General features: G+C 45.3%; 5 protein-coding genes across 6 annotated transcripts; 4 read left to right on the top strand and 1 right to left on the bottom strand.

The window, feature by feature from the left end:
- The first annotated feature begins 30 nt into the window (after positions 1-30).
- Positions 31-5,311, top strand: gcat (glycine C-acetyltransferase). Of its 2 annotated transcripts, XM_070923311.1 has the most exons (10): positions 31-263; positions 609-631; positions 908-1,081; positions 1,177-1,278; positions 1,368-1,514; positions 2,078-2,232; positions 2,526-2,608; positions 3,183-3,354; positions 4,011-4,132; positions 4,726-5,311. In XM_070923311.1, the coding sequence occupies exons 1-10, from the start codon at positions 38-40 to the stop codon at positions 4,875-4,877; spliced, it is 1,356 nt and encodes a 451-aa protein (XP_070779412.1). In that variant the 5' UTR covers positions 31-37; the 3' UTR covers positions 4,878-5,311. The 2 variants fall into 2 exon arrangements, with proteins under 2 accessions (XP_070779412.1, XP_070779413.1); XM_070923312.1 differs by lacking the exon at positions 609-631 and having other exon boundaries at positions 31-257; positions 951-1,081.
- Positions 5,312-6,265: 954 nt separating this feature from the next.
- On the top strand, positions 6,266-11,476 carry mcm5 (minichromosome maintenance complex component 5). Its single transcript, XM_070923306.1, has 16 exons — positions 6,266-6,506; positions 7,183-7,309; positions 7,445-7,573; positions 7,664-7,836; positions 7,944-8,099; positions 8,216-8,385; positions 8,490-8,661; positions 8,758-8,869; positions 8,997-9,140; positions 9,229-9,294; positions 9,397-9,573; positions 9,654-9,766; positions 9,896-10,024; positions 10,135-10,277; positions 10,651-10,778; positions 11,162-11,476. Exons 1-16 carry the CDS (start codon positions 6,334-6,336, stop codon positions 11,261-11,263), a joined length of 2,214 nt encoding a protein of 737 aa, XP_070779407.1. The 5' UTR covers positions 6,266-6,333; the 3' UTR covers positions 11,264-11,476.
- A 136-nt stretch (positions 11,477-11,612) lies between these two features.
- On the bottom strand, positions 11,613-13,160 carry hmox1a (heme oxygenase 1a). Its single transcript, XM_070922513.1, has 6 exons — positions 13,109-13,160; positions 12,971-13,029; positions 12,729-12,840; positions 12,401-12,616; positions 12,054-12,326; positions 11,613-11,892 (listed from the first exon to the last, which is right to left on the bottom strand). The coding sequence occupies exons 2-6, from the start codon at positions 13,018-13,020 to the stop codon at positions 11,725-11,727; spliced, it is 819 nt and encodes a 272-aa protein (XP_070778614.1). The 5' UTR covers positions 13,021-13,029; positions 13,109-13,160; the 3' UTR covers positions 11,613-11,724.
- A 1,673-nt stretch (positions 13,161-14,833) lies between these two features.
- foxred2 (FAD-dependent oxidoreductase domain containing 2) lies at positions 14,834-20,208 on the top strand. Its single transcript, XM_070922512.1, has 11 exons — positions 14,834-15,167; positions 15,401-15,621; positions 15,733-16,038; positions 16,135-16,386; positions 16,852-16,936; positions 16,979-17,181; positions 17,320-17,468; positions 17,672-17,837; positions 18,433-18,659; positions 18,777-18,947; positions 19,421-20,208. The coding sequence occupies exons 1-11, from the start codon at positions 15,132-15,134 to the stop codon at positions 19,651-19,653; spliced, it is 2,049 nt and encodes a 682-aa protein (XP_070778613.1). The 5' UTR covers positions 14,834-15,131; the 3' UTR covers positions 19,654-20,208.
- Positions 20,209-20,487: 279 nt separating this feature from the next.
- ankrd54 (ankyrin repeat domain 54) lies at positions 20,488-24,297 on the top strand. Its single transcript, XM_070923455.1, has 8 exons — positions 20,488-21,119; positions 21,430-21,477; positions 21,577-21,675; positions 21,803-21,874; positions 22,102-22,149; positions 22,995-23,119; positions 23,244-23,351; positions 23,534-24,297. The coding sequence occupies exons 1-8, from the start codon at positions 20,723-20,725 to the stop codon at positions 23,606-23,608; spliced, it is 972 nt and encodes a 323-aa protein (XP_070779556.1). The 5' UTR covers positions 20,488-20,722; the 3' UTR covers positions 23,609-24,297.
- Positions 24,298-24,578: the final 281 nt, after the last annotated feature.

Below are 24,578 nucleotides of genomic sequence, written 5' to 3'. Positions count from 1 at the left end.
ACCTCACACACACACACACACACACGGCACCACCGTCATGTCTCTCGGAAAAGCTGCCCGGAGTTTGGTGAAGCCAGTCCGGGGCGTCCTGCGGCCCTCGGCCTCGGCTCTGAGCCGGAGCTACGCCGCTGTCGCCGAAGCCAGAGCGGTGCTGGAGAACGAGCTCGAGGGTATCCGAGCCGCGGGGACGTGGAAAGCCGAGAGGATCATCACGTCCAAGCAGGGTCCTCAAATCAACGTGGGCGGCAGTCGGAGCAGTGAGTGCTAGTGTACAGTTTAACAGTTTATATAAACATGTGGCAGCAATGAGACCTAGATGTCCGTAAACGCACCATGGGGGGACACACTAGTCCAGATAGTGTTTTGCTGTTTGACAGTTGGCGCTCTGCCACGATGTTATCTTGATGTTGAACTGGACTCAAACTGCAGTTAACAGTTAACTTAAAGTCATGTAAGGTTACTGGAGGACTAACCTCTAGGACGCCTGTCCAGAAACTTCTCAAAAACGTATTCCAACAGGAAACCCTTCCGCTCTGTAATTGCTGTGTAATGAATTGCATTGTGCCCTCAGCAGCTCATCTCTGACCTGCCTGCTGTTCTGTTAACAGTTCAGGGTGAACCTCTGCCAGAGGTTGACTCTGCTGGTTTCTGAATGGCCCTCTGACTTTAGGCCTTGAACCCCTCATGTGTGAAAGTGACTCTGTTCAGTTCATCTGGATGCCGTTTGTTCTGTCAACTCTTTGTTCTGATGTGTTGGCTTCACTGTGCTGTTTTTGTCACCTGCCTTTGATACAGGCAGACTTTCTATTGCAGGGTTTGAGTAGCTCACAGTGGTTATTGTCTTAACTGATTTGAACTGGGAAGTGTGTTATAACAGACTCAAACAGGGACTTTTTTTTTACCTCAGGGGTCCTGTTCTCCACTAAACTCTCTCTCTCTCTCTCTCTCAGGCATATTGAATTTCTGTGCCAACAACTACCTTGGGCTGTCCAGTCACCCAGAGGTGGTGCAGGCAGGGATCGACGCTCTCAAAACATATGGCGCTGGGTTGAGCTCTGTCAGATTCATCTGTGGCACACAGGTATGATGGAGGAACACATAAGGATAAGAACATATAGGTAGCCGTGTTGCCGCTAAATCTCATGGAGGTTCATGAGTTCGCTCCTGTGTTCATAGGATCTCCACAAAAACCTGGAGCAGAAGCTTGCAGAGTTTCACGAGAGGGAGGACTGCATCCTCTACGCTAGCTGTTTTGATGCCAACGCTGGACTGTTTGAGGTACTTTGCAAATCTCCAGCAGGCTGGAGCAAGAGCAGAAAGGTTCCCCCTGTTATGACCAATAAAGTGTCATGTTACTCGCACACCAGGTTCTGCTGGGCCCAGATGACGCGGTGCTGTCTGATGAGCTAAACCACGCCTCCATCATCGATGGGATCCGTCTGTGTCGGGCAAAGAGGATGCGCTACAAACACATGGACCTCAGTGACCTGGAGAACAAGCTCAAAGAGTCTCAGGTGTGTGTGTGGACGTCTTCCTGTGCTAGAAGGACTAGAAGAGCGGCTTTTTACATGGAAACAAATGTTATTACTGTGTATTCCGTTAATGTTTATGTCACTGATATACTGTCTTCATATTTCAGCATATAATACGTGAGTCATATTCTCCATCGTGTGCGTCTTTGGCTTACCTGGACTGACTTATTGTCTGGGCTGTGTTAGCTTTACGTTGCCGTTTTCAACCAACTCATGGAGCTAACGTTACTTTAATGAGCTGTGTGCTATCAACAATTTCAATCTGCAAAATCTGTAGTTATCGCCTAGAAATGAGGAGCTGCTGAGTTGATGTGTGTGCACTTTGAGGGAAAAACTGAAATCGATAAAACGTGTCAACGATAATGATGATAAATGCTCACCACAACAGTATTTCATGGGCCTCATCTCAGAGCATGTCCATGTGAGTTTCATGGTGCATGAAACCGCATGTAACTGAGCTGACAGGGTCAGGTAAGGGTTACAGTGTTGATTAGACCTTGACCAGCTCCACTGACTCCACCAGGACTCTGCCTTGTCCTCCTCAGTCATCTCGTATGCGCCTCATAGTGACCGATGGAGTCTTCTCCATGGACGGAGACGTGGCTCCCCTAACAGAAATCTGTAACTTGGCTGAACAGTACGGAGCCATGGTGTTCATAGATGAATGCCACGCCACTGGCTTCCTGGGGCCCCGGGGCAGGTAAGATGCTTCAAGATGCTCTTGCTCTTGTTAGCTTTGATTATATTTTCATGCTATCCCCGCTGTGTGGAAATATGTGATTACAGCAAGCTTTCAAATTATTGTAACGACACGAGAGTTTGTCTGTTGAAAAGAACAATTTGTTGCCGTCTGCAACATTTGTGAGTGTCTTTTGTTGATGTGGCCAGCAGGTGTCGCCAGAGTAAGAACTCCTACACAACGGCGGCTTTAGTAAAGTCAAGCTCTGTATCTTACTCTCATAAACTGATGGCACTTCTCCCTGTGATGTGCAGGGGAACAGACGAGCTCCTGGGAGTGATGGACAGAGTCCACATTGTAAACTCCACCCTGGGGAAAGCATTGGGAGGAGCAGCTGGTACGTCTCCATCTGACCTATGACTTAAATAACATGCAAGTTCTGCCTATTTGTTGCTGCTGTTCGAACATGTGGCTTTAAAGCTGCATTGATGTGTGGAACTCAACTACAGGATGACAACATAACATCTGGCACAGTATTGTCGTATAAGTTGTTATGGGGAACGTGTTAGCGAACAGTTGCCTGTTTACATTTATTTAGCAGACACATTCAGTTGGGTTAGTCGTGTTTCTGATGAATGCACCTGCAGCTTGCTAGATGTTCTCCACCAGCTGGTCGCTAACTTTGTCTGTCTGCTGTTTTGTGCCGGGCAGGTAGCGCACAGTGTGTTTATCAGGGAAGTTACCTAACCCTGGCTAGCTGTTTCCAGTCTTCATGCTAAGCTAACCGGCTGCTGGCTGTAGCTTCATATTTACCACACAGACATGAGAGTGATGATTTTCTCATCTAACTCTTCGCCAGAAAACGAACAGGAACTGTTCCTTTAACAAAGTGCTGTTATGGTACTAATACACAAGATGTCACTGTTCTGTGTGGAGTCTTTCTCTGTCTTATGCATTTTCTGTTTTTTCAGGTGGCTACACAGTCGGCCCTAAGCCTCTCATTGAACTGCTGAGGCAGCGCTCGCGGCCGTACCTGTTCTCCAACTCCCTCCCCCCTCCTGTGGTGGGCTGTGCCACCCGGGCCGTGGAGCTGCTGCTCGCCTCCAGCGAGATTGCACAGAGCATGACGGCCAAAACCATGAGGTGCGTTTGTGGTTCAGGGTGGAAACACGTCAGGGTTTTTTTTTTTTACTTTAAGCTGACTTGAATCAGTGAATTTGTATTTGTTCCCACCTATTCACAGACGGCTACTCTGAAACGTCTGTCTGTTGGTTAATGTACTCTGCCTAGTAGTATACAACTTTGTCTTTCATATATAATGTATTTATGGAAATGAAACACCCAGGAGGAGGACCTGTAGAAACGTCCTTGTTTTTCTCTTGAACTAAATGAGCTAATATTTGTTCTGGCAGCAGCGTTGTTCTACATTTGCAGGGAGAATAAATACGTTTCCCGTCCTGTTTCTTCCCCTTGTTGACCTGAAGGCAGCGTGTGGAACGCCCACACGCTGCCTTCAGGCCAAGACAAAGCATGCATACTAAATCATGTTTCTCAGAATTATTATTGAAATAGACTTTAGAGGTGTACAACTGATCTCACCTTGAAGGGGTTCTTCCTGGATACAGTCATGATACAACCCACCGCTCTCCAAAATATCAAAAACAGACAGACTTGATTTGATTTTGACTCGTACACAAAAGAAACGACACGATGCGACTGGTGAGTGCACGTTTACACCGCTATCCTTCTGTAACTGTGACTGTGATATATATATATTTTATTCTCTGCCGTCCATTCAGGTTCAGGAACAAGATGACGCAGGCTGGCTTCACCATTGCAGGCTCAGCTCACCCCATCTGTCCCGTGATGCTGGGCGATGCGCGGCTGGCCTCCCTCATGGCCGATGACATGCTGAAGTTAGGTGAGACAGAGTGTTATGCCTGCCGTACACTGGAAGACAGACACTGGTTAAAGACTCATAACGCTGTTAATTCATCGTCTGTCGTGTGTGTGAGACGGTGTTTGGAGCACACCCATTGGTTGTTGACAATCTTCACGTCAATTAACTTCACTGTTTGCATGAGCCAAGACTAAAAACTCCCGGCAATATTAAACAAGTTTGAACGTCGAGACGAGAAAAAGGCTGAGTTTTAAGACCACCTTACATCACACGATCGAGAGGACGGGAGCGCGCCCCGACTCCAGCAAAACTCTCGTGATTTTACTCCGACGCTGGAAATTTGTCTGCGACAGTGAAATCGTTTGGTGAAAGGCCGGCATGAGTTGTTACATGATGCTTGGATGAGGCTTTACAGTTGTAGTTTCAAAACCAGTTTTAATGTGTACTCAAATACTCTGTGTTGTCACTAGAGGTTACAAAGCAACCTAAAGCAAGTAAAGATCAGTCAGTAGCATTTCCCATAACTGGTTATATAGCATTTAGGGTGTAAAATGATGTTAAGTCTTTAAAAGACGTAGTCCCAAGCTCTGGTAACCCCTCCCTTCCCTCCACAGGAGTGTACGTGATTGGATTCTCCTTCCCAGTCGTACCAAAGGGCAAAGCCAGAATCCGTGTTCAGATTTCAGCCGCCCACACAGACGAAGACATCGACCACTGTGTGGACGCTTTCATCCAGACGGGCAGGAAGCACGGAGTCGTCTCCTGAAGAGGACAAATAAGCAGGAATTCAGCATTTGAATTAACTGAACAACGCTGAACCGCTTGCTCTTGCAGATCTTGCTGCTGTTACTCGAGACCTTGATGGAAGTATTAGTTGCATTTGTAGGTCAACGGAGGATAATGTTATTTTTGTCTTTGCTTAGCTGAATAAAGCACGTTTGCTAACATGTGCAGGTGTTTGTACTGTAAGAAAAAGGGCTGTTCATTTCGTATTTCTTTAGATTTTTAGGAGTGAAGGTAAATATGCTTATTTTCTCCTCCCCAACATGTATGAAATCTGACAGTAGGGGCTTTAATGGTGTTTTCAGTCTCTTAACACATTCTCCTCGTGAGGTGACCTGCTGTGCCTTTATCCCAGACTCAACAGCAGATGTGCTCGTGCTGGATATGGAAAAATATTAAATAAAGTCCGCCTTTACTCAAAAATGTGTTGTGCTTATTGTTGAGCTTCGCTGTGAGTTTGACACTAGAAGGCCGTTTTCCAAATCATCTGCTGGAGGAGGAAAGTTTCTCTGGGCTCACCTCAAATATGAGATTAAGACGTGAACCTACGAGCAGGATGTTGTGACTTCACAACAACCCGTTTGGAGGCAAGTGTGATGGTGAAACTTGAAACCTCTTGTGCACAAACATTGAGAATGTAGTTTTCAGTGAGGTCGGAGACACATTGTGTCCATTAGTTATTGATACACAACATATTTGCATATTCATAGGGAGAGAAGAAGTAGGTGTAATTTAAATAACTTTCAAAAGGTTTTTCTAGAAAAAACAATTCAAAGTCTAGTTGTTTTTTTACACATTTATGGAGGGGATACACATTATTTTGTTCAAATGTAAGACTTTGGTCGTGTGGGTAAACGCATAGTCTCACTGATCATCTGTAGCTATAGTTACACCATCTCTCATTTACGTGAGAGCAAATAAACTGCACAAAGGAGTATCATTGTACTGTAACTGTCCGCACCGTGAATGCAGATAACACTGCAAATCCTGTGAAGAAAGAAAAAACAGCGTTAACACGGATCATTGGCGGTAAAAGTGTGTTTTCGTCGAACTGTGATTGCAGTGTGCACTTCTTTGTAGCTCATTGTTGCTGGTACACCTCATGCTTCTGCTTCTTCCTCCCCCTCCTCCTCCTGTTGTCGTTTTCGCGCCATCAGTGCTCACAAATCCCGCCTTTACATCGAAGACACGCCTCCGCCGAGCCGCTCTGACCAATAGCAACAGGCGGTAACGGCTTGCAGCCAATCAGAGGACAGGAGAGGGGGCGTCGCGAGGAGACACTCGCGGGAAACAGACAGGAAGAAGTTCAGTTTTTGCAGCGAAGCAGGTCCTCTGAGCAGCTTTGTCTCTGGCAGCTGACAGTCTCCGTGTTTTCCTTTTAACTAAGAAGAACTAGTCCACGGCACCACACTCACTTCTGTTCACCGACCCGGTTCAGTATGTCTGGCTTTGACGACCCGGGAGTGTACTACAGCGACAGCTTCGGAGGTGGAGAGGGACACGGCGTGGATGAAGGCGGACAGAAGAGGGTCCAGATCAAGAAACGGTTCCGTGAGTTCCTCCGGCAGTTCAGAGTGGGCACCGACCGCACCGGCTTCACATACAAATACAGGTGAGTTAATAATGATGATGATGATGATGATGATAATAGAACATTGTAATTAGGGACTGTATACAAAACTTTGAAATGGAGATGAATCTAAAAAAAAACAAGAGATATGAACCTCATGAAGCCGACATCAGTAATGAAGGGACATTCCACCACTTTCACATGTGAAGTCCAGTGTATTCATCATGAGAACTACTCAGCCTGAGAAAATAATAATAGAACAGTTTTCAGTCTCATGTGGATCCTGAGGGAGCTGTTGATGATGATGTCATCGAGGTCATCTCACTCTGGCCTTGAGACTTAAAGAGTTAAGCAGAAAGCCTGCCCTGCAAAGTTTTGAAGGAAAGAAGCTATAGAGTTGCATTGTGGGAAATGTAGGATCCAGCATTTCTGGAGCTTGACCTATACTAGAGAGTAAAAGTCATGGCTTCAAATGCTTCTGTTTTCACTGCAGCTTTGTCAGTCTGTCCCGCAAATTGAATAAGAACAACAGTAAATCCTGTACCTGTTTCGCTGACGATAGCTAGCCCGTCTGGCATTGAAGTGCATGTATGGTTTAACAGTTGGCTTAAGCTACAGTGTCTGACTTCATACACACTGTTCTGATGGTGTGACAGCAGTAGTCCATCATCACCACAATATTCATTTTTTTTTTTGCTTTTTTCGTCTTTTTAATCAGAGATGAGCTCAAGAGACACTACACCCTGGGGGAGTACTGGGTGGAGGTGGAGATGGAGGACCTTGCCAGCTTTGACGAGGATCTGTCGGACTGTCTGTACAAGCTGCCCTCTGAGAACCTGCCGCTGGTGAGTCTAAAAACTAACATACAGTGAAACCTGATTTGCTTGGAGATGACTGCCCCCTCCTTTCACCAAAATCTTATTGTTTCTCACAGCAGTTGTCATGATTACTCTCATCCAACGATTTGCTCCACTCCACAGTTGGAGGAAGCTGCAAAGGAGGTAGCCGATGAAGTGACCCGTCCCCGTCCTGCAGGGGAGGAGACGGTCCAGGACATCCAGGTCATGATGAAGAGCGACGCGAATCATGCTTCCATTCGCGGCCTCAAGGTACCCCCACATACCTCTTTGTGTCTCATAGTCTCATACTACTGTCATCCACCGTCCGATCACATTTAGTCATTCCTCTCCTCCTCGCAGTCCGAGCAGGTGTCTCGTCTGGTGAAGGTGCATGGCATCATCATCTCGGCCACAGCTGTGAGGGCGAAGGCCACCAAGGTGTGTCTGCGGTGTCGCGGCTGCCGCGCTGTCATCAACGACATCCCTCTGCCTCCAGGCCTGCAGGGTTACGCTCTGCCCCGCAAGTGCAACAAGTGAGTGTGACCATCCGGATCAAAGACACATTTTCCACTTCAAGTTCAATTTTATTTTTCACATTTATGCCCAACGACGTCTCTTTTTTTTTTTCTCTCTCTCTCAGTGAGAATGCTGGAAGGGTGAAGTGTCCCGTGGACCCCTACTTCATCATCCCGGACCGCTGCGTTTGTGTCGACTTCCAGACTCTCCGCCTGCAGGAATCTCCGGATGCTGTGCCTCACGGAGAGATGCCCCGTCACCTACAGCTCTACTGTGACAGGTGAGGAGCTCAATGAGGAGGAGGAAACATATTCAGTCCAGGATGGTGTTTTGAGATCTTTTTATAATTAGAAATGTGAAAGGACTGTTGGCTCAAACAGTGTCCCCCTCTCTCAGGTATCTGTGTGACCGTGTGGTCCCAGGCAACAGAGTGACCATCATGGGTATCTACTCCATCAAGAAAGTGGCTGCTGTGAAGGCCAAAGGGAAAGAGAAAAGTGCTGGTGTGGGCATTCGTGCATCCTACCTGCGAGTGGTTGGCATCCAGATGGACACAGAGGGGGCAGGTAAAGACGAATTACTGCATTAACACACTCATGTGTTGGTGTCCTACCAGGAAGGAGAATTATGGAACCCAGTTTGATCATGTTGGTTTTTTTTTTTCTTCCAGGTCGTGGTGCTACAGGATCAGTCTCTCCACAGGAAGAGGAGGAACTGAGAGCGCTGGCTGCCACTCCCAACGTCTACGACTCTCTGGCTCGCTCCGTAGCTCCCTCCATCTACGGCAGCGATGATCTGAAAAAGGCCATCACCTGTCTGTTGTTTGGAGGTTCAAGGAAGAGGTGAGGCTGCCACATGTGCCCCAAATCGGCACATTTTAGAGTAAATCTTCTCCTTATGTGGGTAGTAATGCTTTTGTTTCCTGTCCCTTTTGTTAGGCTGCCTGATGGTCTCACTCGTAGGGGGGACATCAACCTGCTGATGCTGGGAGATCCTGGTACAGCCAAGTCTCAGCTGCTCAAGTTTGTGGAGAGGTGCTCGCCTATCGGGGTAGTTATCCAGTCTCCTGTGCTGATGGAGCTTTCTTTGCATTCATCTGAACCAGACCTCATCTCTAATTGTTATGCCAGCATGTAAACTCCCCCACTGATACTGAGAGCTCGTTGTGTGCCGTCAGGTTTATACCTCTGGCAAGGGCAGCAGTGCGGCTGGTCTGACTGCCTCCGTGTTGAGGGACCCCAACACTCGCGGATTCATCATGGAGGGGGGAGCCATGGTGCTGGCCGATGGCGGAGTTGTATGCATCGACGAGTTTGACAAGGTAAAAAGATTTTGTGTAGCAGGAGTTTTATGTTTTGACTTCATTTGTGCCCCAGGATTAAAGACAAAACCACTTTTTTGTTGTTCAGATGAGAGAGGATGACAGAGTGGCCATTCATGAGGCCATGGAGCAACAGACCATCTCCATCGCTAAGGTATTACCCATTTGAGTACTTACTAAAAAAAAAAAAAAGCCTTTCCTTACTGTACTGAGTGGTTAACAGGGTGAACTAACATTTCAACCCCCCCCCTCCCAGGCCGGCATCACGACCACCCTGAACTCTCGCTGCTCAGTGCTGGCTGCAGCTAACTCTGTGTTTGGCCGCTGGGACGACACAAAGGGGGAGGACAACATTGACTTCATGCCCACCATCTTGTCCCGCTTTGACATGATCTTCATCATCAAAGACCACCATGACCAGCAGAGAGACATGGTAAGGACGGACGCTGTTGGCAGGAACATATAATATTGAGTGTAATGTTTTTTTTTTTTTAATACCTGTCTGTTTTGTAGACGCTGGCTCGTCACGTGATGAACGTTCACCTGAGTGCTCAGACACAGACGGAGGGCGTTGAGGGCGAGATTCCACTGGCCAGCTTCAAGAAGTACATTGCCTACGCCAGAACGTGAGTCAAACATGCTTTGTTTTTCTGACGGCCGAAAAGCTGGACGTTTTCTTCCACTCCATGAATCAGTTACTCTGTGAACTGTCGTGTGCTCAGTAGCGTTATTTTGGCTTGAACGTTTGCTTACAGTAAATGCGGGCCTCGGCTCTCTGCCGCGGCTGCCGAGAAGCTGAAGAACAGATACGTGGTGATGAGGAGCGGGGCGAGAGAACATGAACGGGAGACCGATAAAAGACCCTCCATCCCAATCACTGTCAGGTATCTTTTTTTACATGCCGCCTTTCACATCTACACATCGGTGATGGACATGTTTTACTCCACCTTTTGACACCGGAAAGCTCTGAAATAATCATGTATGTCTTTTTCAGGCAGCTGGAGGCCGTTGTGCGTATCGCAGAGTCCCTGGCCAAGATGAAGCTGCAGGCTGTGGCTGGAGAGGAAGAGGTGGACGAAGCCCTCAGACTCTTCCAGGTCTCCACACTGGACGCTGCATTGTCTGGCAGCCTTTCAGGTGTGTGTTGTTGTGTAGTATTTGTGACTGGAGCCATCATGAGGTTTATGGTATTACATGAACCTTCAACATCAGTGGTATTTTACATAAACGAGTACCTGCAGTGTTGTAGTGCAGTTTAGATCGTTAGATAGTTTAGACCTATCGTCTACCTCAGTGAATCCTAGCCAGGGGTACTTGTACCCCAGAGGGTACTTCTGCAGGTGCCAGGGAGTATGTTGTATACATTTAGGAAAATAGTTAGCTAAAATTGGGAACCACTGCTCAACGTGTCTACCCTGACTGCTGCCACTCAGTTAAGCGTTTCTTTTAACTGGACACTGTGCAATAATTTGATGTACTTCACATCTCTCCAACCACATGCTGTTACTAGGGGTTGAGGGCTTCACTTCTCAAGAGGACCAGGAAATGGTGTCGCGCGTTGAGAAGCAGCTGAAGAGGCGCTTTGCTATCGGCTCCCAGGTGTCGGAGCACAGCATCATCCAGGACTTCACCAAACAGGTCAGTCTGAAAGATCATAACGGTGGGAAATGGCACATAAAGTACGTCAAGTTATTTTTCCATTATATAATGGAACAAGTCACGTGTTATTTATTTGTTTAGTATGGTGAGGTCTGGTTTAAGTGTTTTTAGTTACCTGTATGGCCATTCAATCAGAGAAGAGGGGGGGGAAACTACTATTTCCCACTCATGAAACAGAAAAAACTTGGAAAGAAATATGTGGATTGCATCATGGGCTTGTGCAGGCATCCCCCTAGGCCTATGAGACGGGGTTATTTGTGCAGCACACAAAGGCAACTTCATGCTGAAAACCAATTGTGTGTAATAAATTTTAAATTTGAATCTCTGTATTCTCCCGTTTGTCCCTCCCTACCACTTTACAGAAATATCCAGAGCATGCCATCTACAAAGTCCTCCACCTGATGTTGAGGAGGGGTGAGCTTCAGCACCGCATGCAGAGGAAGGTGCTCTACAGAGTCAAGTAGAGCAAACTGTGCTCTAATGCATATTGCTGTTGATGTAAATAGTTTTGCGCTCTGTGTTTGCCAGCGGACATCTTAGAATAATTACTGATCTCTGTCATGGTGAAAACAGTTTATTTCAAACTCTCTGAGTACATGTATGAGAATTTATACTAAAACTAAAATGTTGAGGGTGTCGCTGTTACACACAGATGTTATCAAATGTCTGCGTGATGTGTGAAGAATTAAAGTATTTGAAATCATATTAGGACTTCAGTGTTTTTCAATTCAACACAAATCATGAAAAGATGAGTTATGGAGACCGTTTTTACAGTGAAGGATAGTTTAATAAAGTTCATACAAATGACGACAAGTTGAGAAAATCACTGTTTCAGCTGTGATTTGATCAAAGTTTTAGTACTTGTTGTGTAAAGTGATTAGTAAAATGGTGCATGTGCATAACAATTGTAAGTGCTGGTTGAAGCCTACAAGGCATAAATCCCCATTCCAATGGCGGTCAGTGTGATACACAGTCCCATGGTGAACTGCATGACGGGTGAAGATGGGAACAGGGATGTTTTGACAGCGTTGCCCTGTAATTGGTCCCCTGCTTCTGCTGTGACACTCAACATTTTCTGCAAGTCATCAAAAACCTGGAGGAAAAGGCATGAAAACTATCAGCAAGTCGTTCTCATGCTTGCTGCATGTGCCACATTCACTTCCTCTTTTTAAGAGTTTGTTCAATGTGACTTTTTTGAAGCACCTCTTTGACACCATATTGTCCGTCTACACTGTAAATCTGCTCTTTTCTCACCTGGATGTTGAACTCGAAGGCGGTGACGGCCTCCTCCAGCACCTCCGCCCTCTCCTCCTCCGTCAGCTCGATGCTGTTCATCCGGCTCCTGTACAGCTGCTTGAAGCGGTTGGGGCTGGTCACCCCGGGGAAGGAGAAAAACGAAAGCCCCTCTTTGCTGCTCAGCCCGAGAGACTTCTGGGTAATTTTCCCCAGCACCTGACCTCCTGACAGATCACCAAGATAGCGGGTGTAGGCGTGGGCCACCAGCAGCTCTGGCCTCTCCTTGCCAATCTGGAAAAATAAGCACACGTTGAGCTGCTATTTCACAACCTGACCATCAACTGAACGTCTTCCTCTCCACTCACCCTCCGCAGCCTCTGTTCATATCTGTGAGTGGCTGCGGGAACGATCACCCTCTTCCTCCAGTCGGAGCCAAAGAAATGCTCCAGATCTCTTTCGAGCGTTTCCAGACGGGCAAGTTCCTGAGGGAAGTATATCGGAGCAACTGCTGGATGGGAAGAATTCCTGTCCAGCTCCTCTTCCAGCGCCTTGTAGATCTCGTACAGGGAACACAACAGGACCTGAGGGAAGCATACAGATAAATATCCACTGTTCAGGACAATGTAAACATAAATCGAGCAGAGAGTGTGGTGGCCTCTCACTTTTAGCCCAGTTAGTGTGAGTAGAGTTTACCTTGTACTGTGGCAGGGTGATCTGTCCCCTCTGGTAACTCAGCATCAGCTGTGTGTTTTCAGCTCTGACGTGATTGTCCTTAGTGGCTGCTTTAATCTGCTCTGATAAATCACTGACAGAAGAGGGGCAACGCAATTATTCAGAGGGAACTTTTAAATCGTGAAATCGTATCCTGACAAACGTGGTTCTGTGTGGTTTAAGTGTTTTAAAATCTTTTCAGTCAGTGAGCTAAATTGTCATACCTGCCAACTTCTCCTGTGTCATTTTTCCTGGCACTCCTCACGGTCTCCATCTCTGCAGACTGTAATGAAAGGTTGATTTGGTTTAATCAAACACATGTCATGTGAATAACAATACATGTATCAATGTATTCGACGCACCTGTAATAAAGTCAAGTCCTCTCTTCTTAATGCTGGTTGGTCCTCTGACAGTTGTTACGGGTCCACTGTATCCTCACAGCCACTGTCCTGCCTCTTTTATACAGCCACGATGAGTCAAATGGGAAGTGAGACCGCTGACTCATGTTACTCAGACTGCTGAGGCTTAACATGACAAGGCAGGTGTGAGAATATGGCAGAAAAAAATCTGAAAACATGATAAGGCAGAAATCAAAAGCAGGTTTTGTACGTACCTAAAAGATTAAATGAAATGAAATGAAAAGTACATTTACTCAGCTAATGCACCTAAGTACAATTTTGAGGTACTTGTACTTGGACTATTTTCATTTTATACTACTTTATAGGAAATATTGTACTTTTTAGTCCACTACACTTACAGCCAGTTTTCAGATTGAGAGCTCCACTATTAAAATTACTCAGTAGTATATAAAGTACCTAAAATTGGCTCCACATGGACTTGCTTTATTATTACGTCTAAGTATGTCTTCAGACACACCACCGAGGGGGAAGGGCTTATGCTGTATGCAGAGACCACTAAATGGAAGTTTTTTTTTTTTGTTTACCTCACCTGGAGAACGTTAAACAGAACCTCACAGGAACAGTTGAAGAGAAGGATCTTCCAGGTACAGGCACATTCCTCACCCTGTGTCATCTACCTGACGGTGAGTAACAGGTCTTTTTCAGCAAGAAAGGAGCAAAACATTTCTTTAAATTGTTCAAGTAAAACATAAGAGAAGTGTAAATTATATCATGAGAACACAGTGTGGGCTACTCTGAGTCTAAGTCTATCTTACGTCATCTGCTATCAGCAGCAGTGAAGTAAATGCAGACGGGTTTGTTTGAACTGTTTAAAAGTAAAACGTAAATGGATGTAAATGATGTAATTAGAATAGCCTACAATTACACTGAATAACGTACAAAGTAACATACATAGTAACATATGGTCACTGTGAAAACGCCTGTTGGGGCGTCCTGACTGTCAATTTGAATACCAGGAATACTTTTCTAGTTGTAGTTGTAGCTGTAATCGTAATCGAAACACAAATACTAAAAGAAGTGGTGAAAGAAGACTGAGTTTCAGTCTAAGTTCAAGCACTGAAAGGAGTTGAGGTGTCAGTTGAAGTGTAAAGTGATCAATTGAACTGTTTGCGTCAGTCGAAGTTGAAGTCCTGAAAGAAATGAACGCCTATTGAAGTGTGTGAACTGATCGGTCGGTGTGCATCCTGTTGGGCATCTGGACAACAATTTGAATAGGAATATAACACCAACAGCCCCTCTTCATTGCACTGATGCTCTCAATAAGCATCTGTCTCCCTTGAGGAGAAAGCAAAGACAAACGCAGCACAGCCTTCCTGGTACGGCCAGGGGGGTGTTCCAGTATTCCACTGAGGTCAAAGACAATGTACACATGTAGTAAAGTTTATAATAAATCTGCTAAAACTTCTAGGTCAGATGCTGGGAGACATCTTTCACTCAGTAGCTTCGGTGGTGTTTTCTAATCACGCCCCCTTATGCAAGCAGCCCTCCATTGGTTTTTGTTATCCAAGGGGGGAAGTGGGTTGTGCCAGTGGACTTTCCGAGGGGGGGGGGGGGGGGGGGGGTGGCACAACATACACACATAACACGCTTTAAAATGCAAACTAGTAAACATGTAGCAATCTCCGCGGGTTTGCTAGGTGCTAAGCCACAGATGTTGCGCGCGAAGGACCGACGGATGTAAAAGGTACCGCGTTTCTACGACGACCTCACGACGTGGTTCGGCGGGCGACGGCAGCCGCCGCATCCGCAGCAGAGTGACATAACATCGGCTGGAGAGTTCGTGGAGAGCCGGGGAGCTCTCGCCGTGAGCCCGCCGCCGTTTCTTCGCACATCTACACGCATTTTGGGTCGCGAAACGATCGAATTAGCCGCATGTTTACTTTGACGCCGTCATCATTTTTGAACGTGTCCGTCTGTGCTCCGGAGCGTGGAGCCGCGGGATGTAGCCAGGGTGGCCAGTTGACTAATGATGGCCCACATGCCCATGCGGGCGAGGAGTGAAGTAAATAAATAACATTAAGACAGTTTACAAACAACTCTATTCAACATGCAGCTCTACTTATATCCAAATGGGATATATGTGATTTTTTTTTTTTGCAATAGCTTCCTAAATGTTATGTTATAAGTGATTTTATTTATTGGTATTATGTGTTTATTTATGATGAGATTTTTATTTATTATGTTATCATGTCATGGCTCACACACTTTTCCCACATTGCCTCTTGTGTCCGGCAGGTTATGGATTCGAGCCTTCCTTGTTTCATCCTGTTCGTCTTGACTGGCTGTGTCAAATGCTCTTTTGACAACCACGACCACCACAATGGCACCCGCCGCTTTGATTACTGTGTGCTTGGCGCTGGGCCTGCAGGAGTGCAGATGGGATATTTCCTTTCCAAGGCTAAAAGAGACTACATCATCTTGGAGAGGAACTCAGGACCGGGCAGCTTCTTTAACAAGTAGGAAACTTTGCGAGAGCATCTCATCTGGTACAGGAGAATAATTGTACCCGTCTATCCTCCTGAATCACCTTTGACACATGCCTCCTCTGCTCTGCTCTGTGTGTCAAGGTATCCCAGGCACAGGAAGCTCATAAGCATCAACAAGATCCACACAGGAAGGCAGAACCGAGAGTTCAACCTGCGCCATGACTGGAACTCGCTGCTGAGCGACAAACCCGACCTGCTGTTCAAGAGAGTGAGCAGTGAGTTTTACCCGCCAGCTGATGCCTTCCCACTCTATCTGTCCATGTTCGTGAAGGAGCTCGGGCTGAGGGTCCGGTACGGTGTGGACATCGGAAGGATCAGGGCAGCGCAGTCAGCCGCTGGCAGGAGCTACGTCCTGACTGATCAGCATGCGTCGGACTACACATGCAGGTACTTCAGGTCATGCTGAACCTGAGATCAAAATTTCACATTTGTCTGGATTGTGGTTTGCATTGTCGTGGGACGTCTATCCTCTCTCTCCCTCAGCGTCCTTCTGGTAGCCACAGGTTTGTGGGTTCCTCAGAAGGTAGAGTTTGTCGGTTCCGACCTGGTTGAAGGCTACGAGTCCATCTCTACTAATCCTGAGGACTACAAGGACCAGGCCGTACTCATTCTGGGCAAGGGGAACTCGGCCTTTGAAACAGCCCAGAGCATCTTGGGAAGAGCAAGTCGGGTGCACATGCTCAGTTCCAGCCCTGTTAGACTGGCTTGGCAAACACATTATGTTGGAGATCTCAGGTAGAGCTAAAGAGTTGGTGATTTCTTTCCTTATCTTTTCTGTCTATGATTTTGCTGTGCGTGTACATCCCTTCATCAACACCACCAGACATGCTGCTTTCCTGTTATTTAACACTTTTAATGATATAAAAGTAGATATTATTATTATTTTCATACAACCAAATCTGCATTTGTACTAGTGGACATTTCAACCATTCATCCATTACTTTTAACTAACTGTTTGGACTTCTCTGCTCGCTTGCTAACTACTTTTCACACACTCAATTTCAACATGTGGTGTTCAGGTTTTAGAGCTGGGTTGTTGTTGTTTTTCTCAAATCAGTTGAGCTACCCCACATTTTTCACATCCCCCCGGCAACTGCAGAAGTACCCACTACACCACCTACATTAATGCTTTGCGCACTGTTCTGCGTTGGAGCTGTCTGCACTTTTAACATTCACTGACTTATTGTTTTTCTCTTTTAGAGCCGTGAATAACGAGCTAATAGACACGTACCAGCTGAAGTCCCTTGATGGGTTGGTGGAGGCTCGCTTGGAGAAAATAGTTATTGCTCAACGAAAGGAGCAAGGCAGGAGGAGACCGGGCGGACAGAAGACAGAGAAGAAGGGACAGTTGTACTTAACTATAAACAAGTACATACAGTACCAGGAGGCGAAGAACAGCTCTGGTGTGACAGGAGAAGAACTGCCCGGTTATCACATTGACAACTTCTCTATGCGAAAGCCCTACGACCGTGTGATTCGATGCCTCGGATTCCGATTCAACTTCAGCATATTTGACAGGTATAATGTACGGTCCTGTCAGTGAATGCTCCTCTCCTGTATCATGTTACTTATTATCGTACTTATTATTTCAAAAGCCCAAACTGTTTTATTTATATAATGTTCATATTTCTTTCTGAAAACTCTCCCTAGCTCTACCTGCCCACCCAGCAGTGAAAATGCAAAAGGGAGGTTGCCGGGGGTGACAGCCTGGTATGAAGGGAAGGACACCCCTGGCTTGTTTGTGCTGGGAACCGCTGCTCACTCCAGAGACTACCGCTCATCTGCTGGAGGCTTCATCCATGGATTCCGTTACACAGGTGAAATATCCGATTCCACCTGCAGGACATGTAGTCGATAGCACACAAATGTGGACTATGAACACTCAACTACATGAGTCACAATTGGAATGCAGACAAATTGGACTTTGACAATTGTGCATATAAATAAAGATCACATCTGTGCCAATTTTACATATGATCAAGGTGATATTTAAATAAACCGTATGGATTTTCTGCCACAGCGCGAGCTGTACATCGTGTACTTGAACAGCGTTACCATAGCAACATGTGGTCATCGACAAAACTGTTGACAACGCAGCTGCAGTCCTGGATCCTGAAGCGGGTCGGCGAGGCCTCTGGGCCGTACCAAATGTTTGAGGTGCTCGGGGACGTCATACTTCTTCGAGGGTAAGCAGATGTTATTTTGATATCACCACTAATAACTTGCTCTTTCCAACTGTGATCATTTGTTCATGAGGTCCGTCCACTGCCGTTTGCTGAGTTCAGGTCATCCATCTATCCATCCATCATTTTTAAGTTACATGACCTGATCAACTGCTGTTCCCCAGCTGTTCTTTCAGCTGCTCCTGGTGAATCCAAAAGCACCCACGGCAGCTGGGAGATGTATTCCCTCTTACATGCCCTGGGCCCCTCTTGGTCCTATCCTAACACCTCTGAATGGATGTGGCTACTGTCCAGGAGGCATTAGATGCCAAAACCACCTTAACTGGCTTCTTTTAATTAATGTGAAAGGGCAATGGCTGGATGCCAAGGGAGCCAAATCATCAGTGAACAGTCTGGACTAAATATTTCTGCTGTATAACATCTTTCCCGAGTCTCATCTGTGAAGTGTTTCATTTTCAAGAAATACATTTTTACTTACTTTATCTTCATGATAAGTGTAGGAACGACATTACCTGACCTTTTCACAATAAACAAAAGTACAGTTAATCCCTATTATGCTCATCACGTTTTGCTCCTTTCTTCTCTCCTTGACTCAAAGTGCTCACTGTGAATACGTGGAAGAGTTTCCTCTCCAGGCCTTGCCTCAATTCTCCTCTCTCTCGGGCCACGAGGTGTCCAGCCATGGACTGGTAGTTCTCGTCATGCAGTACGGGAAGCAGAAGATAGACTATCTGGGGGAGAGCAGGGCTGAAACAGACTGGACCAAAGCTTGGAAATCCAACTTTCTGCACCCTGTTTTATACTACTATGACACACTTCCCACTGGTGAGTAGAATTGCTGCCACCATTATAAAGTAAATGTACTTTTTAGGAATAGAATTACTGCAGTTTTTACAGAGAACAAACTAATGAAAGTTAATGTAATTTCTTTTTTTTCCCCAGAGGAAGAAATGAAGCTCCGTCCCTATGGCTGGCCTTTACCAAGGCCCAAGGCAATTCATCACATGGTAGAGGACTTCCTCGCAGAATGGGAGAGTCCCATATCTCATATCCAGCCACTGCGGCGCTTCCTGGAGCACTGTGTGCAGACTGACCTCAGGGCCTTCTATGCGGGTAAAGCTGCGTCTTTGCAACTGATCTGTTCCTAGCCCCATAAGATATGTGATAAGAAAAAAAATGCTGCAAATACTATTTTAAACATATGACTTTCACACTAATTTCTGTATAATGAAGGTAATGTAGTTATTTTATTATTAAAATAGTAAAGGTACAAGTTGTCCAGCCCTAACAGGTACAACAAATAGGTTTGTCATTCACAGCCTGTACTGCCCTACTGTGGCAGAGAGCAGAAACTACAGAGATTTTGATTCTTATTATTAACCTGTCTTCCAAGGCGTTACATATTTGAAATGTCACTGAAGCTGATACCAAACCTTGTGGTGTGGGTGTCACTTAAAAATCTTCTTTTTTAGTAGCAGTGGGGTTTTTTTTGCCTGTGACAGTTGATGAAAATACCTGAGTGAAATCAGTGATTTTATAGCAGATGGTATTTTTTACTCCTTCCTGTGTTTTCTCATGTCTTTTAGAATCATGTTTCCACTCATCCCTTACCCACCGCAAGCCGCCGCTGTTTTGTCAGCAAGGATACTTGAAGCAGCAGGGTGTCGCTCGCAACAGTCAGCTGTGGCAGCGCGTTCATGACGCTGGACTGATGCCCACTGAGCAAGATGCAGGCACGTCAGGGGCTGACCCCGCATTCAGCAACTACCTGGCACAAGCTGGAGCCTCCATGTCTTCAGGACTGAAACTTGACTTCTGATTGTTTTACCCAAGCGTGTTAAAGCTATGCCTATGACGCTATTTAGACCCCTCAGACTTGCTACCTCCAGCACCCCTAACAGGTCCCTCTGCACGACCAAATATTTTTGACAGAGCACCATCCTACATACAGACAAACCCTCCACACCAGATGTAAATGTCTTACCCGTGACTATTTCAACCAAAGAGTGATTTTCCTTTCGTTATTTTGATAATGTTTAAGGATCCAAAGAAGTAAAATTATCCAGTAATTCACTAGAAAAAGCAAAGATTAGAGGAATCAATCTCACCCTCAGATTTCTGGCTGACATCATCATGCGACCTCTCCGGGTCCCAACCCCCAGGTTGGAAACCGCTGGAGAGGCACCTTGTCCCTTGAAAACTCCCTTATTATTATTCCTCACAAAATATTTATATACATTATAATATGCCATTTTCATATCATAGAGATCTAGATTATATGAAGCTATATAGGTGGAGGGTGGGTGGTACTAAATGATTATGCATTATACATTTTACATGATGTTACCTGATTAAACGTACATTAAAGAGGGAGTACAGGCTGTCTTTTTTTTTTAGTCAAATTGTTGTGTGTATATATATTTGTGGAATTTATTTTACTGTGCGCATGCGCGGGATATCATCGGTCCAGTGGTGTTTGATTGGCTGCCCGATTGCGTAGATCCTATTGGACGGAAGCTAATGAACAAAACGGGATCTGATTGGTCGCCATTGCTCCGTAGCTGTTGGTTGTACAATGGGTGTGCCTGTTACTACTTCTATACTATGAAATGGAAAATGTGAAATAGGGGACATTTTGGTGCTGTAAAGGAAGGGAGGCTTCTGCTGTTAAAATACTTCACGTTACCCAGGACGGGAAGACTTTTATGGGGGAGTTTCTGCGCTGGCGTGCCGTGCAATGGCCCCAGACGTCGCGGAGCAGATGCCACATTCAAAGTTGACTCTCGATATTACCGACGGCTGTATTTCCTTTTTGCTTTGGCAGGAGTAGTAAGGACCGTGCGTAGCGAGTGTAGTATAAACACAGCACCCATATGTCACGATAAAGCATGGACGGGTGGAGCCCAATCGTTGCAACAGCGTCGGATAACGACCGATCCAGCTCCGAGGGGGAGTACATGGTGGAGCCTGGACCCGAAGATGAGACCGGGGAGGCGGTGGACGCCAGAGAGCAGAGGGGTAACGCTGGGGGGAGGATGGACGACGGGGGTACCGCTGCTGTTGGGTTTGGTATAAGCGGGACCGGGGAGGGCAAAGTGGTGTTGGGTCGAGTCGGACAGAGAGACGACAAAGAACTCAGGTACCTGCACTTGTTGTGGGAGCCGGGACGAACTGAGCTCGGCGCCGGTGGTGTGGCGAGCAAGCTGGGGAAGATGACGGGCAGCAGGGCCAGGCGGCAGCACAGGGTTGTCCGGAACCTCGGTCCTATTGGTAAAGACATTTATGGTAAGGGGTAGTCACGTTGTCTGTGTGTGTTTGTGTGTGTATGTGTGTATTAGCTACATTTCTAAGTTTAGCTACAAAATACAATAATGTCCTGTTTTCCTGTCTGTGCCCAGTGTTAGAGGCTACTGATGAACAGCAGATGTACAGTTGCAATATCAGTTGCTGGTGGAACAAACACCCCTCTTGAAAGTGTGAAGCCAGTGGTCCTGTGAATGATGCCTTTGTTTGTTGCTCTGATGCCATCCAAGCTGACCCCATTCATCCAGTCATGAAGCAATATTTACATACTTTGAATGTCTTATCTCCACAGCAGTGAAAAGACTGAGGGAGGCGGCGAACAGCAATGACATCGACACAGGTATGAACAGTGAGGTGGTGCAGTACAGTGCCTCGCAAGTGGTGTAAGGGAAGGGTGATTTAAAGGCTGTGCTCGGCTTATAACGTTGTGTTCTCCCAGTTCGAAAGCTCCTGCAAGATGACATAGACCCCTGTGCAGCAGATGACAAGGGGAGGACAGCCCTCCATTTCTCCTCCTGCAATGGCAATGAGAGCATTGGTAGGTTGGTGATTAGAATTTCATGACATTAATTATATCCTTGTAATAAGGCAATTATGATATTCATGAGTATCATTCCACTACATTCTAAAATGACAGTTAAGTCTAAATTTTTTAATGTCCGTAGTGCAATTGTTGCTGAGCCACGGCGCTGACCCCAACCAGCGAGACAGTCTGGGGAATACCCCCCTCCATCTGGGTAAGAGAGAGAACAATCTACAAAACCTGTAGCACTGTGGTCAGTAATGCGTATGACTCATATGACTGTGGTTTCACTCTGACACACAACTGTGCAGCTGCTTTAGGCTCAGACCTGTTCAAATGAACAGATATACTGCGCGATTTCTGTGATATGTCTGCATGCACGTCTTTTATTCTTGTGTTTATGTGTTGCAACCTGCCCATTTTTAACCTGTGTATCTGCAGCGGCCTGTACCAACCATGTGCCTGTAATCACCACATTGCTGAGAGGAGGTGAGACCCCTGTTGACGTCTTTGTGTACACATGTTGCCCAGTTTCCCGTTATAGGAGAGCTCTTTGTAAGTTAGCTGAAAACTTTGGAATTATTTATATAAACACTATGTATGAGGTGTCTGTTGCCCTGAAGGAGTATATGGAAGGCATAATGCATAAAGGAGGGTTATTCTTTGTAAGAAACAGACTTTTCTTATTGTAGAAAATTACCTTACCTATAACATATAACCTATATATGGTTACTTGCCAAAAACTTAAAATACAACAAGTGCCACAGGATACATTTAAGTGTAAGTTGATCTAACTATTAGTAAGTGTAACCATTAACGTCATCTAGCAACGGTATTGTCACCATGCTTTCTTATAGATGAATGCAGGCTACCATGAGCACTGATTGAGAATGGTGATTAAACTGTTGCACGGTGCTATTTTTTTTTTTTATCGGTGTCCCAGTATACGATTCAATTGGACCTCTGTCAGCCAGTTGGAAATAAATATTTTCTGTGGCCCTGGTAAAATTTAAATAATTCCCAGCTGTCTGTAAGTAATTTATATAATTACGTTAAAATGCAGTTCAGATGTAGGTTTGTAACCATGTAAATTTCTGTAGCTACTCTGTAGGTTACACTTTCAAAATGATTTTATGTCAATTCAGTATGTAACCATGGCAAATATATCTCAACACAATTTTCTATGTGAAGTTGCTAGATCTACAACAACACTGATCCTTTAATCAGAGTTTTACTTTAGAGAGTATGGTTTATTTATTTATTTAGTTAGAACTGAGAACTCATTGAAACTATTTAATAAGCATGTGTAACTAAGAGATCTGTGCTCTGTTAAGGAGCCCGTGTGGATGCCCTCGACCGAGCAGGCAGGACCCCTCTGCATCTAGCACGCTCCAAGCTTAATATTCTGCAGGAGGGAGATTCACGCAGCTTAGAAACCCTGAGAGGGGAAGTCACGCAGGTAGAGAATCATGACTTGGGGCTTTGGATCGATCCTGATTGTTTTGGAAGGCGTCTGCCTTCTTAATTTTTAGGCGGGTGCTATTGCTGAAGATTTTTATGTGTGACTGTCTTCGTTCTTGCAGATTATTCAAATGCTGAGGGAGTACCTGAACTTAATGGGCCAGAGTGAAGCTAAAGAGAGGCTGGAGCACATTTCAACACAGCTGCAGCACACGCGCACCAAAGAGCAGGTGAGACCTACATACTCACTGAATGATTCTGAGATTCATATACATTACACAACTTTTCACATTTGCATGTTTTTTAGATTTGCATGTATTGATTATTTATTTTGCATTCACTTAGATTTGTGTTCACCTACTAATCCATTGTATTAATTGTGTTAATTGTATGTATTTTTGCTTTCCTTCAGGTGGATGAGGTGACCGATTTATTGGCCAGTTTTACATCACTCAGCCTTCAGAAACACAATTTGGGGGATAGGTAGAAGATAAAGTGTGTAGAGAGCTGAAGTCTTGCTCCTTTTTAAGCTATCCTCTGCTCCACTAGCACACTGGTGTTTCCTGTCCATATTCCAAACTAAATATTCATCTACAGTACTACTATACTGGACAGTAACATTCAAACACCTTGTCATTGTAACCAAGACAGTGATGATTTTGTTAGCATATACAGCTCTGATGAGGTTTTGATAGTGTGCCTGTGGCTAAGACTAATATGCTAACAATGCTATCAAAAATATTGTTATTTTGGTTCAAATGAAAATATGCTCAAATTGTAATGCCCGGTACTGTCGTGTAGGACTTATGGACAGCAAAAGAGTGTCACATGTTCGCTTCTCAGAAAAAGGATAAAAGAAACCCCTAAGGGAAAATTACACTGAGAAAGCAAGCTAACCCGAAGTGCAGTGGGACCTCGGCTCTCTATTGTGTGTGTGTGTGTGTGTGTGTGTGTGTGTGTGTGTCGCTGAAATGTTCTCTTTTTGCCTGCCATTATTAGCCAAGTTCTATGATGATTATGAGACATATTTCTCATGTGATTAAACAGTTTTCACTGTTGTATTTTTGTTTTTTGTTGTCAACAGCATCACCAGTATCTCATTGCCTTTTTTCTTGTATTGCATGTTATGTTTGTATGTGATTTCTTCTGTAAAAATGTATTTTGGCTGTTGTTGGATATGGATATATGTGAATCAATAAATCAATATGTTTGGCTATATTTGTGAAATGTTGTCTTTCAAACTATGTGATAAAGAATGGTCGATCTGTCTGTATTTCTGTTGCATTTTAATATATTTATTTCATTATCAACATATTTACTGTGTGAGTGCCTTTTGTAGTAGTTATTTGGTTAGTAGGATACCTTGTATCAGAGCTTTAGCAAATGTGTGCTAATATGGCTACTTTTCCTCTACGCTGATTGGCTGCATCACCAAAGCCCCTCCCCTTCATCGACAC

Source organism: Enoplosus armatus, chromosome 17 (genome assembly GCF_043641665.1).
Source record: "Enoplosus armatus isolate fEnoArm2 chromosome 17, fEnoArm2.hap1, whole genome shotgun sequence".
Taxonomy (NCBI): Eukaryota; Metazoa; Chordata; class Actinopteri; order Centrarchiformes; family Enoplosidae; genus Enoplosus; species Enoplosus armatus.
The sequence above is the reverse complement of the archived record's forward strand: the minus strand, read 5'-3'. Positions and strand labels throughout refer to the sequence as shown.